Source organism: Homarus americanus, unplaced genomic scaffold (genome assembly GCF_018991925.1).
Source record: "Homarus americanus isolate GMGI-L3 unplaced genomic scaffold, GMGI_Hamer_2.0 scaffold7626, whole genome shotgun sequence".
Classification (NCBI taxonomy): domain Eukaryota; kingdom Metazoa; phylum Arthropoda; class Malacostraca; order Decapoda; family Nephropidae; genus Homarus; species Homarus americanus.
This window is the reverse complement of record NW_024718273.1, coordinates 18231026-18247468: the sequence shown is the minus strand read 5'-3', so window position 1 is coordinate 18247468 and position 16443 is coordinate 18231026. Positions and strand designations below refer to the sequence as shown.

Here is a 16443-nt window from a genome sequence, read left to right as displayed (position 1 = left end):
AGCACTGAAGAGGTAGCAATATTGTACAGGAACACAAATGATCAAGTGACAGCAAGTTTAATCAACTTCCCTGAGGCTGATGGCACAGGAGGAAGGAAGGGTAATGAATCTATTCATGGGGTTAACAGATTAACTCAGGCAGATATTAAGGGACTTTGTCCAACAACTCAAGGACCTTCTATTACATCTACCGAGTCCAGTACTGCTGTACAGCAGCTATATGGCCAAGGGCAATAGCCATAATAAGCCAAACAAAAAATCATATAATAAATCAGTATAAATAAATAAATACATACAGGTACAAAAATGATTAAGATTACCTCCAGAGCACATTGTAGACAGGATCAAGACAAATGGTATGGCCAGCAAAGCATATCTGATCCTGAGTGGAAAAACTGCGACATTGCCCATCTGAACGACTGATAACCAAACATCTCCAACCCTCTTCCTCCTCCTTTTTTCCTCCAACTGGCAGCAGAACTGAAGTAAATAATACATACTGTACTGCATTTTGGACAATGTTTGTAAGACAATATAAATTATCTGTACAAGGAAAAAGTTGATGCACTTTAATGTGGACACTATACAGTAAGTGCCTGAAGCTGTTAGATCAGGTTAAAGTTGTGGAAAGTGTGATTGAGAAACTGGTAAGGGAGAGAGTGGCCATTACTTAAATATTGTTCGGTCTTATGCCATGAAGAGGGACTACAGAGGCAATATTTATAGAAGGAAGAGAACCTGAGTCTGGTCAATTGTCATCTGGGGAACATTTACTCCATGAACCATTGATGGACCTGATCCAGCAAACATCCTTACTGCACTGGGTTAAAAATATCTCACAATGGCTGTGGTAACCTGTGGATACTTACAACTGAATACTGTGGTTGGTAAAATTGTGGATATATTGTGGTTTTACATATCATACCTACAGTATACAGTATTCAAGTTATTCAACACTTTTAGGTTATTCATTATCCTGATGCAATATTGTACAAAAATAAATAAACTTACCTAAGCAATTACTATTGGCAACAACAGCAGCAGCACTGAGGTTATGAGCATTGATCAGGCTTTGATCAAGCTTTACATAAGTGACATCGGCGGACGCACCAATCCACGTAGCCCGACATCCAAGCCTCGGCCCAATACTTGGCACTAGTCCAGGCACAGAGTACCATGGACAACGGCCTCGACTGCTTCCCTCTCCAGCATCACTTTGAGGAGCACCACGACCAAGCTGACCTTTCTGCAACAAAATTTTAAGAAGGATCTTATATTGTTTGCTACAAATTTCCATAACCTATACAACACAACCACTAACAATCAATGATGTAATACAGTACAGTGTCTATTTTAGTTCCTACCTGAAAATCTCCACAACTGTAGATCTGTCCATTTGATGTTAGAAAAACTGTATGATTACTTCCAGCAGCCACCTGAGTCACACGAACATTGGGAGGTAGACGGATCAAGACCGGAGATCCTCGTGACAGCAGATCCCCGACTCCAAGTTGTCCGTAACTGTTACTGCCCCAGGTGTACGTCTCTCCATTGGCACACAATATCACTATGTAAAACAAAAGACTATCATTTTCTTTTACATGTTACAATATCAATCTGTGCTTGGCAAACAGTTAACTAGAAGGTACAGAACAGATATATATTGCTAACAATATGGTTCACATCATTAAACTAAACAATTGGTGAGGGTGATAAAAGTCAATACCAAAGTTTACAAGTTAAGCAGTGACATGATCTAAGGTAAATATATCTAGAAAAAGCTGATGGTACGAACTTGATTAATTAAACCCCTTTTCCACTTGATGACGAAGAGGAACTCCTAATTAACACAAGAGATGCCTGGAACTCATACACCATAAAGATAACAGAAGAACATTATGCTCTCTCACCAGAGTGATGGAGTCCACAGGTAACTTGAACAACAGGTGAGGTCCCAGATAAGTGGACCCTTGCAGGAGACAACATAGCAATCTTACTGGCATCTCTCTCCTGGTCACTTCCAAGACCATCTTCAGCTACTGTAAAGATGAACTTTTAAATGACTATAAAGTGAAGGGGCTTTAATGTATGTAGTGATCTTATAAGATAAAATATTACCAACAAAAACGATATGGCTAAAATATGATTAAAAAGATTAAGAGATATATTGTAGTACTGTAATGTATGGCTTCACTGGAAACATTGGGCATATGTCCTCTGAAACAAAAATAATGGAAAGATACTGAAATCCCATTTTATACCATAAGTTATATTCCTGGAAAAGCCAACATGTGCTGTGCTGTTCAAGGAAAGAGAAGACAGATTGTCATAGTACAAGAGGTTACACTCCCACCTACATCCAAAGTCTTCCTTTTGATGATGATTCTGTACTGAAGTAAGTTTCCATGTATACAATAATACAAACGTGCCCATGGCAGCAATATACTGTACTCAATTAAGTTCTGTTAAACAGAAAAAAATAAGATCAGTGATGAGGAAGAAGGAAGTGAGTTAAGAAACAACAGTTACCAAGAAATAATATTTGGAATATCAGAGGAAAAAATCCATTAATCCCAGATTTTTGTAAAAGAGATTATAACAGATTGGGAAACAAGACGAAGGGAGAAGATTTGGCCTGAATTAGGTATAGACAACATGACCTCACCAGGAGTGACTGCAGACACAGAGACTAACCTGCTCTTATCAGGTGACTTGATATGCAACCATCATCAATATTTTATGGCCATTTTCCATGTTTGTGTGAGTTAGCCAAGATTACTTGATAGCAGCTCTCCATGCTGCACAGTCTTTTGCAGTCTCAATGTTTGGTTCTTAACTCTAATATAATTTCTTATACACTCTCTATTTTATTCATTTTATTCTTGGCCTCCCCCCCTCCCCCACACACACATTTAGACTCAAGCCTTTCTTGAACCAACTGTCTCCTCCATTCTCTCCTCATGCCCAAACCATCTCAGTCTGCCTCTATGGAAAACTTCACCAATACAGTACTCTCAGCCACCCTCTTAGCTCTGAACAAAGATTCCTATATTTCAGTGTCATAGTGCACATCCACCTCACCATTCTCATTTCAGTTCACTCAAGTCTGTGTATATCAGTCTCTTTAACTGCCCATGTTTCACCACACTTTTCATGCCAATTGCACACATCTTCCCTTTTAAATGGAGAGGAGGTCCTCTTGCCACCAATAAAGGAAGCAATTCCATAAGTTTCCTCTGTGTGTGTGTGTGTGTGTGTGTGTGTGTGTGTGTGTGTGTGTGTGTGTGTGTGTGTGTGTGTGTGTGTGTGTGTGTGGACAGTAGTGTTAGTAATTTAATGGAATGTTGCAGGAAAGTCTAAAATGAAGATGTACACAGTCTCATCATACCCTCCACTGTCTTTGTTTAGCTCTCCTGGCATGCAGGTTGTGTTTTGCAACAGTATTGTGAAGTTTATTGTCAAATATCTTAGCAAATGTTAAGCATCATGCCTCCTATGCATGTTTTAAGTGACAAGGATGTATCGGAGACAGAGAAGCAGCATGCAAGTTTTAACCTTGATGATATCTGTCAAATGGATGCTGGTGAACGTGCAGTTTATCACAGGTATAAAGCAAAATACAATACGTGAAGTGGCGACAACAGGAACGCATCTTAAGCCTTATTCCATTTTTTTTGTTTACGTTGTTTCAATATTCATCATATTTTTCACGAATGCATCCCGACGTTGACCAGGGTACCACTGTATACATTATAGTAAAGTATTATGTGTGTATTAATCATGATTCTGATGTAGTCCTCAAAAAACAATATCTGTAGCTTTTTATTGTAATGGAGGGGAAACTATACTGACAGCTAAGTATCTCTCTCTGGCTTCTCAGTTAGTGTGTCCATTGTCTCTCACGAGTGGTGCCTGAGTAGTAGTGGCCCTACCTACCAGTGTCAAACCTTCCCTGGAGCAGATCTAAAGGGGCAACAGTGAGAGTGAGTCACATATAAGGGAGAAGAAGAGGCCAAAAAATGACGTGGTATATCCTTCAGTAGTAAAAGAATAAGAAAAGGTAGAGAGAGAGAGAGGGAGGGAGGGAGGGAGGGAGGAGACAGCCAATCATCCCATAACAAATGTCATACAGTATTAAGAGTAATTTAATTTTAAGGGGGGTTAAAATTAAGCTGGCCATTGGATGGTTACAGCTACTAGTATAAACAAAATGTCAATCACTTGGGGAATATTGTTCTAAAGGACATAATTTAATTTTAATGTTTTAGAATTGATTAAAAGAGACTAACCAACACATCAAAATAATTTTGGAACAGGAAGGAAATTAATCAGGTCACAGTTTTATCACCTGAATTTTTTTTTTATTAAATCACCCATCAAAAATACCTTAGAGTGCAAATTAATTACTGTACATGCTCGTGAATAAGTCGATCTCACGTACAGGTCGACCCCAAACATTGGTAAAAAAAATCCTTAGTTTTTTATATATATCTTGTATATTCGTAGTACACAGTGTAAGCAGACCCAAGTACTTGAGGTCATAACTTAGGCAAGGAAGTGATGCTTTTATGGTGCTAAGACATATTTCTCCACACCTTTTTTAGTACACAACATCCCCCCAAAATTAATTTAAAACAAGCTACTGTATTATCAGTAATTACAATTTCCTGATGTTATAGTCATATTACCACACTACAGTATTACATTACATCCACTGTAATTACAATATATTCCAGTACCACATCCCATATTACATCTGATAAAGATATTTGGCATGAGAATTACCAAGATACTGTACTGAGACAGATCACCCATCAGTTATGAATACCTTCAGCAGCAGGACACTATCATAACAACAGTGTTGCCAGGTGGATCTTGACTCCCCACTTTTTGTATAAATGTTTGGTCGTCAAAACTCGACTTATACACAAGTATATACAGTAATGTATTCATCCCTCATCTTTAAACATATTTCAACTTCCAACAAATAGTACTGTACATGCAAAGGATAGCTCACAAATGGTGTACTGTAGTGAGCAATAACATCATTATAAGTTTTGTTTTTTACATTATACAGTACAGTACAATATAGCTTAAAAGAAAAAAGTAAATATTAGCAAAATGTGTACATTTAAAAAAATTTCATGTGCAAAAATTAAAATGACCAAGTAAAGTGTTTCAGCTTCATGATCATTAACACAAAAAAATATAAACAACAGAAAAAAGACTGAGACTCGTCCTCCCAGTGTTTAGATACATTGTGAAACTAAACATAGAAGCAGCAAAACAAACCTAGGATGTTACTGGTAGCAAGAGGATCAAGGGCAGCAGGAGCAGCTATGCCAGCAGGATCAGGACTTGCAGCAGCAGGGGCACGACTACCAGTACCAGCCATAGCAGCACCACCACCCGCAGGGTTGGAAGAGGGGGCTAGGAGGCGCAGCAACCGAGCCTCAAACTGGCCCAGGTTACCAGTGTGACCATCCATGGCTGAGGCTTGGCCACCCAGCCCTGTTAATACACCAGCAGGAATGCTACTCTGGCCATATACGGTACTGTTTTTCCGAGGACTTGCTACATAGGCCTCACATTCACTACTCAGTTATAATTATGTTTTTAATGAAATATTGTAATTTTAGTAATTTTCTCCTAAACATTAAATGAGTTGTTGGCACAGTATTTCCAGTCTCCAAAGGTTTACATAACATATAAGTCTTCTCCCAAAGATAAATTAAGAGAGAACACTGGTCCTCAAAATGCAACATAAATAAAAGTGTCATCTCAGCAATAGCATTTTATAGGTAACAGGCAAATGTAAAGCAAGGCAAGTCATGCTGTGATGTGAAGCATCAGGTTTTATAACACTTAAAAAGGCATCAAACTTCATTCAAGTGTTTTCTGATTTTCTTTACACAGCAATTAAAGCTACATAAATATTCCAGGTGCAACACACAGGCAATATTACTGTATTTAGGAGAGAAAGAGAACCTCAGATCAATTAAATCCATATAAGTATTGCAGTCTTTATTGACAAGATTTATACGAGGACTTATTTAAGTACAGTCATTAAAGTGTGGTGAAAATATTGAGTGGTAAGATCTGTAAATTTGATGACCAGATGTAAGAAAAATGAAGGACAAATAAAATCCCATTTTATGACCAAAAGGAAGAAACAAGTTTTCTACTAGATCATACCTCCTACTGAACCCTATGACAGCTTTTACTACAGGGCCTCGAGATGTTTTACGGCAGAATACACTTTACAGAACGAGAACATGGATAAGTTTCTTGCCGTGAGCAGCCATCGCACCGAGCCACACCAGGGGCAAGGATTTGTTCTCCATTTGATTGTGTGGATGTCTCAAGAATCAGTGAAGCTTCAGGTCATCTTGTCAGAATCAATGCACTAGATTAAAGCATTCTGAACCCTCTTTGGCTGTAAGAGACTGTTTATGTGCCTGTGTCCTCAGTTCCTGCCAATTTTAAACAACAAGACTCATGAAGATTAATTTTGCTTTGAGGTGCTCACAGCTGCAGACGATATGCCAGATGACACCACTTTCCACTTCTTCATCCTATCTGTTCATCTCTCAACAGGTCAACTCAAGTTAATAAGCATATAAGAACAAGTGTTGTCTAATGGTAGACCATGCTGCCATATGGCATCATGGAAATTGTGACCAAGTTCTAGGTTGCTGATCTGACTTTCTGCCTCATTTACACACAATTGCAGGGTCTCAATTGTTTCTCTTACATTGACAACACAGCATACATACAGTGGTCCCTCAGTTAATGAACACAATTCGTTCTACAGAGTCGTTCGTTAACCAAAAATTTCGTTAACCGAATCTATTATTTCAATGGGATATTGGGTAATTGATTCCAACTCACAGAAAAAGTATACATACAAAGTACTGTATACTGGTAATAGAATTAACAAAACATTAAATATAAACTAAATACAGCTCCTCCCCGACCTACGACCTACTTGACTTACGACCACCCGCACTTACGACCTGCCTCAGTCGTACCAAAATTTTGTCAAATTACGTATTTTCGAGTCTCAACGTCAGTACAGACAAAATTTTCGTTTGTAATTCACTTTAAAATGGCTGGCAAGCTTAAAAGTGAGAGTTTTGTGGTGCTGAGAAGAAAGAGACACCCATTTTAGATATTCTATGTATTATTTTAAGCATTTTTGACTTACAACCTGGATTTGGGTCCCTAATCCCGTCGTAAGTCGGGAAGGAGCTGTACAGTACTGTACTGTACAGTATACTGTATAATAATAAATAAAAAACAATAGAATACAGTACAGTGGTCCCTCGGTTAATGAACACAATTCGTTCTGGAGGGTCGTTCGTTGACCAAAAATTTCTTTTACCGAAACCATTGTTTCAATGGGATATTGGGTAATTGGTTCCAGCTCACCGAAAAGTACATACAAAGTAAAAAAAAATGCAGGTAAGTACACTTACTTTGAGGTGTGTATGTAGAAGGTTCCTGGTTGATGATGAAAATAATGGGAATTAGAAGTGGGGTGGAGGAGAAGGGAGAAGAGAAGGAAGTGGGGGTGGAGGAGAAATCACCTTTCAGGGGACCCATACTTGATGCAGTAATTTCACCAATAAAATTTTAAGTTTACTAGGTGTAATTCAAGATTATTTTATTTAAATCAACACTGCACTGCTCTATAAATTATCAATATGTTAACTAAATTTCAGAATGACCAATAATTTTAATGAAAAATGCAAAAATATTCAAGACACCAACAAAATAGATGCTCACTCCACTGTAAACAAAGCCCAACTGACGCCTGGTGGCTGAGTCAAGCTGCTGATGGGCGCACAAAAAACTAGTTCCCTGTACTGCATATATTATCAATATGTTAAGGAAATGTTAAAATGACTAATAATTTTAATATAAAAAATGCAAAAATATTGAAGAGCACAACTTTCTTGATATTTACTCCACTGGAAACGAATGTAAACATAGAACAGATTACTGAATTGGCGAACTGGCCGATCAGCTGATGCGCACAACAAAACATGTTTGTCGTAAGGATTTCGTTAATCGAAGTTTTGTTCATTAATCGAACTGAAAATCCTTATGGGAGCTAATTCAACTGAAATTTCGTTAATCGAACCGTTCATTAACCGAGGGACCACTGTACAGCTTCTCCCCAACTTACGACGGGGTTAGGGACCCAAATCCAGGTCGTGAGTAGAAATGGTCGTAAGTCGAAAATGCTTAAATAATACAGTGACCCCTCCGTTAACGAACTCAATCCGTTCCAGAAGGTCGTTCGTTAACCGAAAAGTTCGTTAACCGAAACCATTGTTTCAATGGGTTTTTGGGTAATTGGTTCCAGCTCACCGAAAATTTCCTAAATTCAACAAAAATGGTAGAAAAGTTCACTTACTTTGAGGTGTGTATGTAGAAGGCTCCTGGATGATGATGATGATGATGGGATTTAGAATGGGGGTGGAGGAGAAGGAAGAAGAGAAGGCACTGGGGTGGAAGAGAAGTCACCCCATGGCACCATTTCACCCATAAAATTTTAGCTCTCTTGGTGTAATTCAAGATTATTTTCTTTAAATCAACACTGCACTGCATTATATATTGTCAATATGTAAAATATATTTCAAAATGACCAATAATTTGCTTGGAAACACAGAAAAAAAGCGTTTAGTTGAAGAGAGTCTCAAGCAAGATGTTACCTCCAGTGAAAACAGAGAGAGACTAACTCCTGTTTGCTGTGTTAAGAGGCTGGATGCCGCGCATTAAACTAGTCACTTTACCTTCAATTATGTTCAATAATTGTTAAAATTAAAAATTGAATATTAAACTAAAAATTGAATAGTATAAACTTCTTGATATTTACTAAAATAGTAAGGAATTTAAGCCCTAGAACCGATTAATGTATTGGCGGACTGATACTAAAGCTGGTTGCCCGGTCAGTGCAAGCGAAAACATGTTGAGGTCGGTTCGTAAGAACTTCGTTAACCGAATTTTTTTTTCGTTAACCGAATTGAAGATCCTTATGGAAGGCAGTTCGTTAATCGAAATTACGTTAACCGAGGTGTTCGTTAAACGAGGGGTCACTGTATAGAGAAAATCTAAAATGGGTCTCTTTTTTTTCCCAGCACCACAAAACTCTCACTTTTAAGCTTGCCAGCCATTTTAAAGTGAATTACAAACGAAAATTTTGTCAGTACACAGCGCAATCAGTGACGATGAGACTCGAAAATACGTAATTTGACAAAATTTTGGTACGACTGAGGCAGGTTGTAAGTGCGGGTGGTCGTAAGTGCGGGTGGTCGTAAGTGCGGGTGGTCGTAGGTCGGGGAGGAGCTGTATATCGTTTCTCACTACAGTATTGATCTTTTTTTTAATTTTTGTATTTCTTTATGGTTCTTTATTATTATTATCAGTGTTATTATTATTATTATAATTAAAAATTTTAATTTTGTATTTTTTATTATAAATTTTATTTACTATGAACTAATTATCATTATGATTGTTATTATTATTACATTTTTGCCCCCAGGCCCCGATGTGGGTCAGTGACCTGTGCCCGGGTGGGCTAATCTCCGTAAAAAAAATATTAATAATACTAACAAGAAAGCATAATACTACCGCATCTTCTGTTCCATATACAACTTTACAATAACTACAGAAAATGTGGACTACAGTATCTGGATACTTTATAGACTTGCAATGCATCTTGGAGTGTGACCGACACTGTTAACATTGTCCGCTACTGCTCATTGGACGAATGTAATAATAGCACTCAGTGAGTATTTAGAGAGGAAATATAAAAAAATAACTACAGTATTCTTCCTGCAGCAACACATATATATGTACTGTACCTAGAGTGAGTTTAGTAAAGACGAAACTCATGAAATCACAAAATCGGCGACGAAATACGAGGTTGAAAACATAATGAAGGTGATAGTCCCACTGTTTACTAGAGCAGATGATGTAAGTGTACCATACTGTGGAACTTTCTGTACTTTATGCCACATTCTGTAATAATTTATGCCATTGCCTCAATTCCTTTGAGTGGTTGGTGTTCATAAACACCTCCCAGTTCTTACTGGACAAGATGGCTCTTTTGGACACCCTTGGCCTTCATGTTCATTTTTCTGTTTATTTGTTTCATTTTGGTTAGTGTTGCCAGTTTCCTTTGTCGAGCTAAGTATTATAGTTGTTGCCTCCCTCTTATTCCTACAAGGTTTCTTCCCATGCTTTACAGTCACGTAAAATCAGTCATTCCAGAAGGAGATGGCCGGACGTTCACAGCCTTTGGTTGAAATGTTCACCGAGGCAAAGCCGGATGTTGACCAAGGAAGAAGGAAAATACTTGTCTATCTTAATGTTAACACTGACATCCTGGTAAGACCAACTAACATATCCGTGAAGTGTCCAGTGCGGTCAACACATTGCTTCTTTTTACAAGGAAAGACAAATAATGGAGAGCCAATAAGATGTAATCATCCTATGAGAGCCACTCAAGAACTGAAGACGGACTGTAAGTGGGGGTTCATTCCGAATTGTCCAGGCAGGGTCAGATATGCTCTGGTTCATACGTGGTGGAGCTGCTCACCAGAAAGCAGTGAGTACTTCTCAGGTGGTTAAAGCTCCAAATGTGTCTTCAGTTCCTCAGAACAAGTTATGTGTCAAGACCTCTTGTATGAGGATAAAAGTTAATTCATGGTCTTAACAGATTAATCCAAGCTCAAGTTGGGAGGCCCTGTCTACAGGCTGAAGGACCAACAGTAAGTCACTGAACCAAGTAGAGGGTAACTAATAAATAACTGCTGAGGAATAAATGTGTTGAACATACCACGGAAGGAGTGCGGTACCATTATTAATGAGAGAATTGTACAGAAGTCAAAACAGAAAATTGATTAAGGTAAGAGTGCTGTAGTGTCAGTTCATAGTACAAAAAGGATGTGTGGATCAAGTGTTTGTATAATTGGAACGTTTCTGTAAGAGAATAAATGTTTTATGGCATTTTCGATCTATAAAAAGATATGATAATTACTTGAAGTGAATGAAAAATTGTAGAATGTACAATGACTGTTAAGGAGAAAGTGATTCTTTGTGAAAACAGGACTACAGTATGTCACGAGTACAGTACTGTACAGTATTGCCATAATTGTTCTGCATTTTCATGGATGGGGTGATAAGAGGGGTGAAGAAAGAGTTATGGCAAAAGTTACAAGATTGATAAATACTGAAAGCATTGACAAATGAAAAATGAGTCAGCTGCTGTTTACAGATGATCTTGCTCGAGTGATGATTCGGAAAAATCATAAATTTTATGGAATAGGTTTGGAAGAGTTAGTTACAGTAGAAGAAAATGAATAGTTAATATGGACAAAAGTGAAGTTATTGAAATAAGCAGAGAAAGAAGACGGGGAGATGAGAAGGAATATTGAGAATATTGGTGAGGCTTTGTGTGGAAGTACTTGCAATAATATCTTTAATTTTTCATTATTCTTCATATTTACAGGTTTTCTGAAACTCTAGGATAACTGATTTCTGGATTTCCAAGATGCCAATGTATAGCAATGAATCTATTTAAACTCTGATCATAACCGAGTCCCTAAAAAAAGTTTGTAGTGATATCTCCGTTAGCCGGAACAATTGGTGCAGAGGACTTCCGGGAATGAGAGATTTCCGGGTAACGAGACGAATCTCTCAAAGCCGGAAAAAAATCCCTCATCCCCGGAATTTTCCGGAAATTTCCGGGTAACAGAAAATTTTTCTCGGAATTTCCAGAAAATGTGCTTGATTTTCATTTCTCAAACCCGGAAAAAACTCCCCCATTCCCGGAATTTTCCGGAAAATGTGCCCCTCGGAAAATCGTTCCCAAAGCCAGAATTTTCCGGAAAATTCCGGCTTTGGAAACAATTTTCCGAGAAAATTTCAATTCCGGCTATTGGAGAGTTACGGGTTTGAGGGATTACGGCTAACGGAGATATTACTTAGGGTAAAACATGATACTGTACGCCCATGTTCAAAATTTCTCACTTACACTTTTTCGAGACTGATATATAATTACACAGACAACAAGTTATATAGTAGACCAACAAGGACACGGAGAGAAGCTGTAAGAAACGACCTCGGAGATCACGGAGAACTACCGTCAGATTATCACAACCGAGGAAAATGGCTGATGATGATGATGGAGTAGAGTACAGTAGTAGGTTACATACCTTTCCTGATGAGGGTTGGCGTATACCTGGGGTGCCTGTAACGTGGTCGACAGCGCCTCTCATCAAGTCTCCTCTGTAGCTGATCCTGTAATCGTCCACAAGCTCTCCCAAAGATATTTCCTGTTGCATATAATGTTTATTTAGAAATCATGTTAAGAGTCTGAAGATCAATGCTCATAATACCACAAATAACTGAGCAATAATGGTGGTAAAAATGAACCACTTTGCACAGAGGCAGCAATGCAAGTTTATGGAAAGATGCAGCCATATGCATGTAAACGATTAGCATTGATGGGAAAGGAAATCAAAATAAACACCAGGTGTCAATGCATCTCTGAGGGTTAACATGTACAAGTAAAGGAGTACTGAAGTAAAGATATGTACAGTCCCCTTCACAAGTGCATTTACAGGGGCTTCTCATATAAACATTCCACAAATCATCACATTGAGATATAGGTTTTAATATTGTTTTACTTTGATTCCATAGTATGTTTATGATTGCGAGTTTCCTTGTGTCGAATGTAAACAAACACAGGGCTGCCACACTGCACAAAATCTGACAAGCCCTGTTAATGCACAAGTGAAGACGTGTTCACATCTAACAACAAATACATTGAGTCATGTGTACCCAACTTCTTACCTCCAAGATTTCCCACTTCTGAGAATCCAAAGAGGCCAGAGTGTTGCCCCTGCATAAGGGAGAAGGGATCTTGATCACTATCCCCTTCAATCTCATCTGCACAGGACCGACAACAGCCACACTCAGCACAGCCAGAGTCACCAGACCCACACCCACATGGTCTGAAAACAACTTCTCTTTAAAAAGCTATATACAGTACAGTATTGTAAACTGATCCCAGAGACCTCATCTTATAGTTTAGTCTTGATGAGGTAACTCATTTATAACCACATGGGTCAAGGTCTGGTAGTGTACAAGTTACCTCAAATGTTTATTTTAATTTGACTAGAATTAATTTCAAAAGTTATGTGAACACAATTATCTTACAATATTTTATTAATACAGATCTATATAAGTAAAGATAATCAAGGTACTGTGTTGGGATATTTATTTAATCCAACAATAATTATTCATAAACTCTATATCTGCATCAAATGTTATGACTCACTAGAAGCTTCTGGAACATCCTTAAACCCATTTAATTTGCTTTTAGGGAACTCTCAACTTCTAAATACTGTAGACTGTATTTTGTTTTCATTTAAAGTATGCACAGAATGTTGTCTTTATTTTGTTCGTTAAGTGAAACAAACAATCAACTCTAAATACCGACCACACGGGCAGCTAGAGTACACAGGTCCTCAGCCTGAGATGGACTAACTAACAGTACTTCTACCATCCAGGTCTGTGTCAGTGTTTCTCCTCATGGTCACAGTTTGGTCAAGTCGGTGTACAGTACAGTATCAAGTTGTTCCTAAGAGTGACACGTCTCTACAGTAGTTCACAACACCACAACTCACACTGTATAGAACAGAGCTTGTGTATTTATAATATCAGTGACAAATTACTTAAAATCTTTAGAAACAGCAATGGTGTGTCAATCAAGTGTTTCAATAAAAATAAATGCATTTTTTTTAATTAAATCCTAAAACTATGAAATACTAATACAGTACCGTATGTCTTTAATAATAATGGATATACAATACACATTAATTTCTTAACTATTATAATTACAGCTGCATAAATATGAGCAAATTCTGTAAAAGTCTGTCGAATGTTATGAATTAATCTTGTAAATATTTAACTATACCAGTAATAAGTGAAGGATCAAATGGTGTGTAGAGGATGACATTTTAAGAGATCTATAGACAGTTTTGAATACAGTACAGCCAAATGAAAATAATACCAAAAATACTAACTGTCCAGAGTTGCGGTTTGGCCTCCCACTGGAAACACACGCAGCCCCGTAGCCTGTACATTCGTGACATACGGTGCACACAAGACAGTGATCACGAACCCAACGATGACGCCCAGGAGGACACATCCCTCCTTCGCCTCCCTCCTCACTCTCAACACCATCTTCATCCTCTACATCCTCTTCTCCAGCAGGTCCCACTGACATTGACATGCCTGGCAATTCAAAGATCACTTACATCAGGCAGCAAAAGAATAAAAAAGTAAATAAAAAATAATAAAAACAGAAAATGTGCCAATTACTCAACAGAATAATCACCGATTAATTTTACTGTGAATAACGAAAAAAATTTAATTGGTAGATAATTTCATATATTCAGTGTACATTACAGTCATCCCTTGGTTATAGCGCATTTGGTTATCACAATTTTCGTTATCACGCCTCCATCAAAATCTGCACACCTGCCGTTATAGCGCATTTTTCAGGCCGAGAATTTGGTTATCACGCATTTGCCTCCAGGTGTAATATTACCCCTTCCTTCACCTACATCTATTGAGGATAAAATCTTTCACCTGCAAATTGAAAAGAATACATTTGCTGTAATCAGACATATCTAGTTGCCATTGGGGTTGCAATTTCAAATTCTGTGTCATTACTAAGGAATAACGAAGTCTCGGGTGCACTCTAAGATTGAGAGAAAACGGAGGACTCAGGCGTTGTGTAGCGAGAGAAAACGGACTCCTATGATGGGGGACTCAAATAAAGAAAGCATAGCTACATGCTTTGTGGACTACAGTATTGAGCGTACCCTTTTCATCACTTTGTAATAAACCTAACCATGCCTATGTGTGTTTCTGACACTTACCATAACATTATCTATATATATTCAGTGGGTCTAAATGGTTGTAAAATGGGAAACTTGGGGTTGGGTCTTGGGTGCCTGGGACCAATTACAATAAATCCCATAGGTTCTGTACTTTTGTTATCGCGTTTTTCGTTATCACGCACTCGGCGGGGTCCCAATTAGGCGTGATAACCAAGGGATGACTGTACTGTAATGCTAGCAAGACTGGCTGTGGAAGAATAAGAGCTGGGAAGAGACTAACACCTGACAGAAGAGTGTGAGGTGCCTTGCAAGCCCTGGTGAGTGGGGAAAAGTTAAGATTCAAATGTTTAAGTTAACTTTGGAGTGTTTGCTCTAACCTCTCTGCGGATATGTGAAGCTGAGTTTACAAAATAGAGATATGAAAGGCTTGGACTAAAAACTTATGGAATTACATGTGAATTTAGAAAACTGGCAGAACAAACTGTGAGGTGAAGATTATATGAGGTGCTTATAAGTCCTAACAAACATGCATAGATTAAAATATTTTACAAGGAAATATGTGTGTTGATTATTTTTCCCTCACTCCCTGCAAGCTTTTCTACCTGGTGGCAAAGGGTGCCACAATAAAGACCATCAAAGCAGTCAGTCAATATCTCTAACTGCTTCACCAGATGTGTTATGGTTTACCCATAACTCCTCTGTCACCTCCGTGGAGAAATACCCCTTAGAATTTTGTACCTCGAATAATGTTTCATTGTAAAACTCATTGTTCTGGGGGACATTATTAAAATCTATTAAACAACAAAGAATTAAAAAAAAAAAATATATATTAATGCGTATATATAAAATAGTTCCAAAGTTCTGCACAAGACTAAACAACATGCAGTTGTGTGCTGTGTGACAAACACTACTCAGGCATTCTCTGCGTGTCTCCATCAGGTTTAAATGCTTCAAGTGCATGTGTGTTTACTCCACTGAGGCACTAACGATTTTTACAATATTTTTGACCCATAATCTCTGATAAAAGGCCACCACATGATAATGTTGGTAACGTGGCAAAGCAGTCATAGAAAAACATTAGTAATTAGTATGGATACAAAAATGGAGGAGTGTGAGCATCAGGTTGATATTGGCAGTAGCCCGAGTTATATTACACCAACCATTAGAACCCTTCTTGAGAACACAGACAAAATAAACACACCATAAAAAATTCATTTAAGGAAGAAGATGGAGAGCCAGCTGGGCCCCAAGCAGGAGCATGTTTGGGGCCACAACAGATGGAGGTCATCTTTATCAAGTTCCTTCCCTATTCAATGGTGACTACATAATTTATTGTTCTTTTTTACATCCATTGTTATTAAAAATTATTCATAAAATTTGTATCATACTTTAACACACAACAATGAAGTCCTTATATCACTCAAAGGTAAGAAATAGCACTGCTGTAAACACATATCTATTGGAACCATATTACAGTATAATGACCTCTAATAGTGTTCCATTTTCCACAAACACACTA

At 38.0% G+C, this 16443-nt stretch overlaps 1 protein-coding gene across 1 annotated transcript in view; it reads right to left on the bottom strand.

The window, feature by feature from the left end:
- Nucleotides 1-16443, bottom strand: part of LOC121859514 (E3 ubiquitin-protein ligase MYCBP2-like) — a 162595-nt gene that overhangs the window by 114152 nt on the left and 32000 nt on the right. The window contains exons 16-23 of the mRNA XM_042356373.1: nucleotides 14103-14313; nucleotides 12868-13028; nucleotides 12228-12347; nucleotides 5293-5511; nucleotides 1911-2039; nucleotides 1365-1567; nucleotides 1012-1246; nucleotides 321-480 (exon numbers count right to left, since the gene is read on the bottom strand). Coding sequence (XP_042212307.1) covers nucleotides 321-480; nucleotides 1012-1246; nucleotides 1365-1567; nucleotides 1911-2039; nucleotides 5293-5511; nucleotides 12228-12347; nucleotides 12868-13028; nucleotides 14103-14313 — 1438 coding nt within the window. The remainder of the gene's footprint in view (nucleotides 1-320; nucleotides 481-1011; nucleotides 1247-1364; nucleotides 1568-1910; nucleotides 2040-5292; nucleotides 5512-12227; nucleotides 12348-12867; nucleotides 13029-14102; nucleotides 14314-16443) is intronic.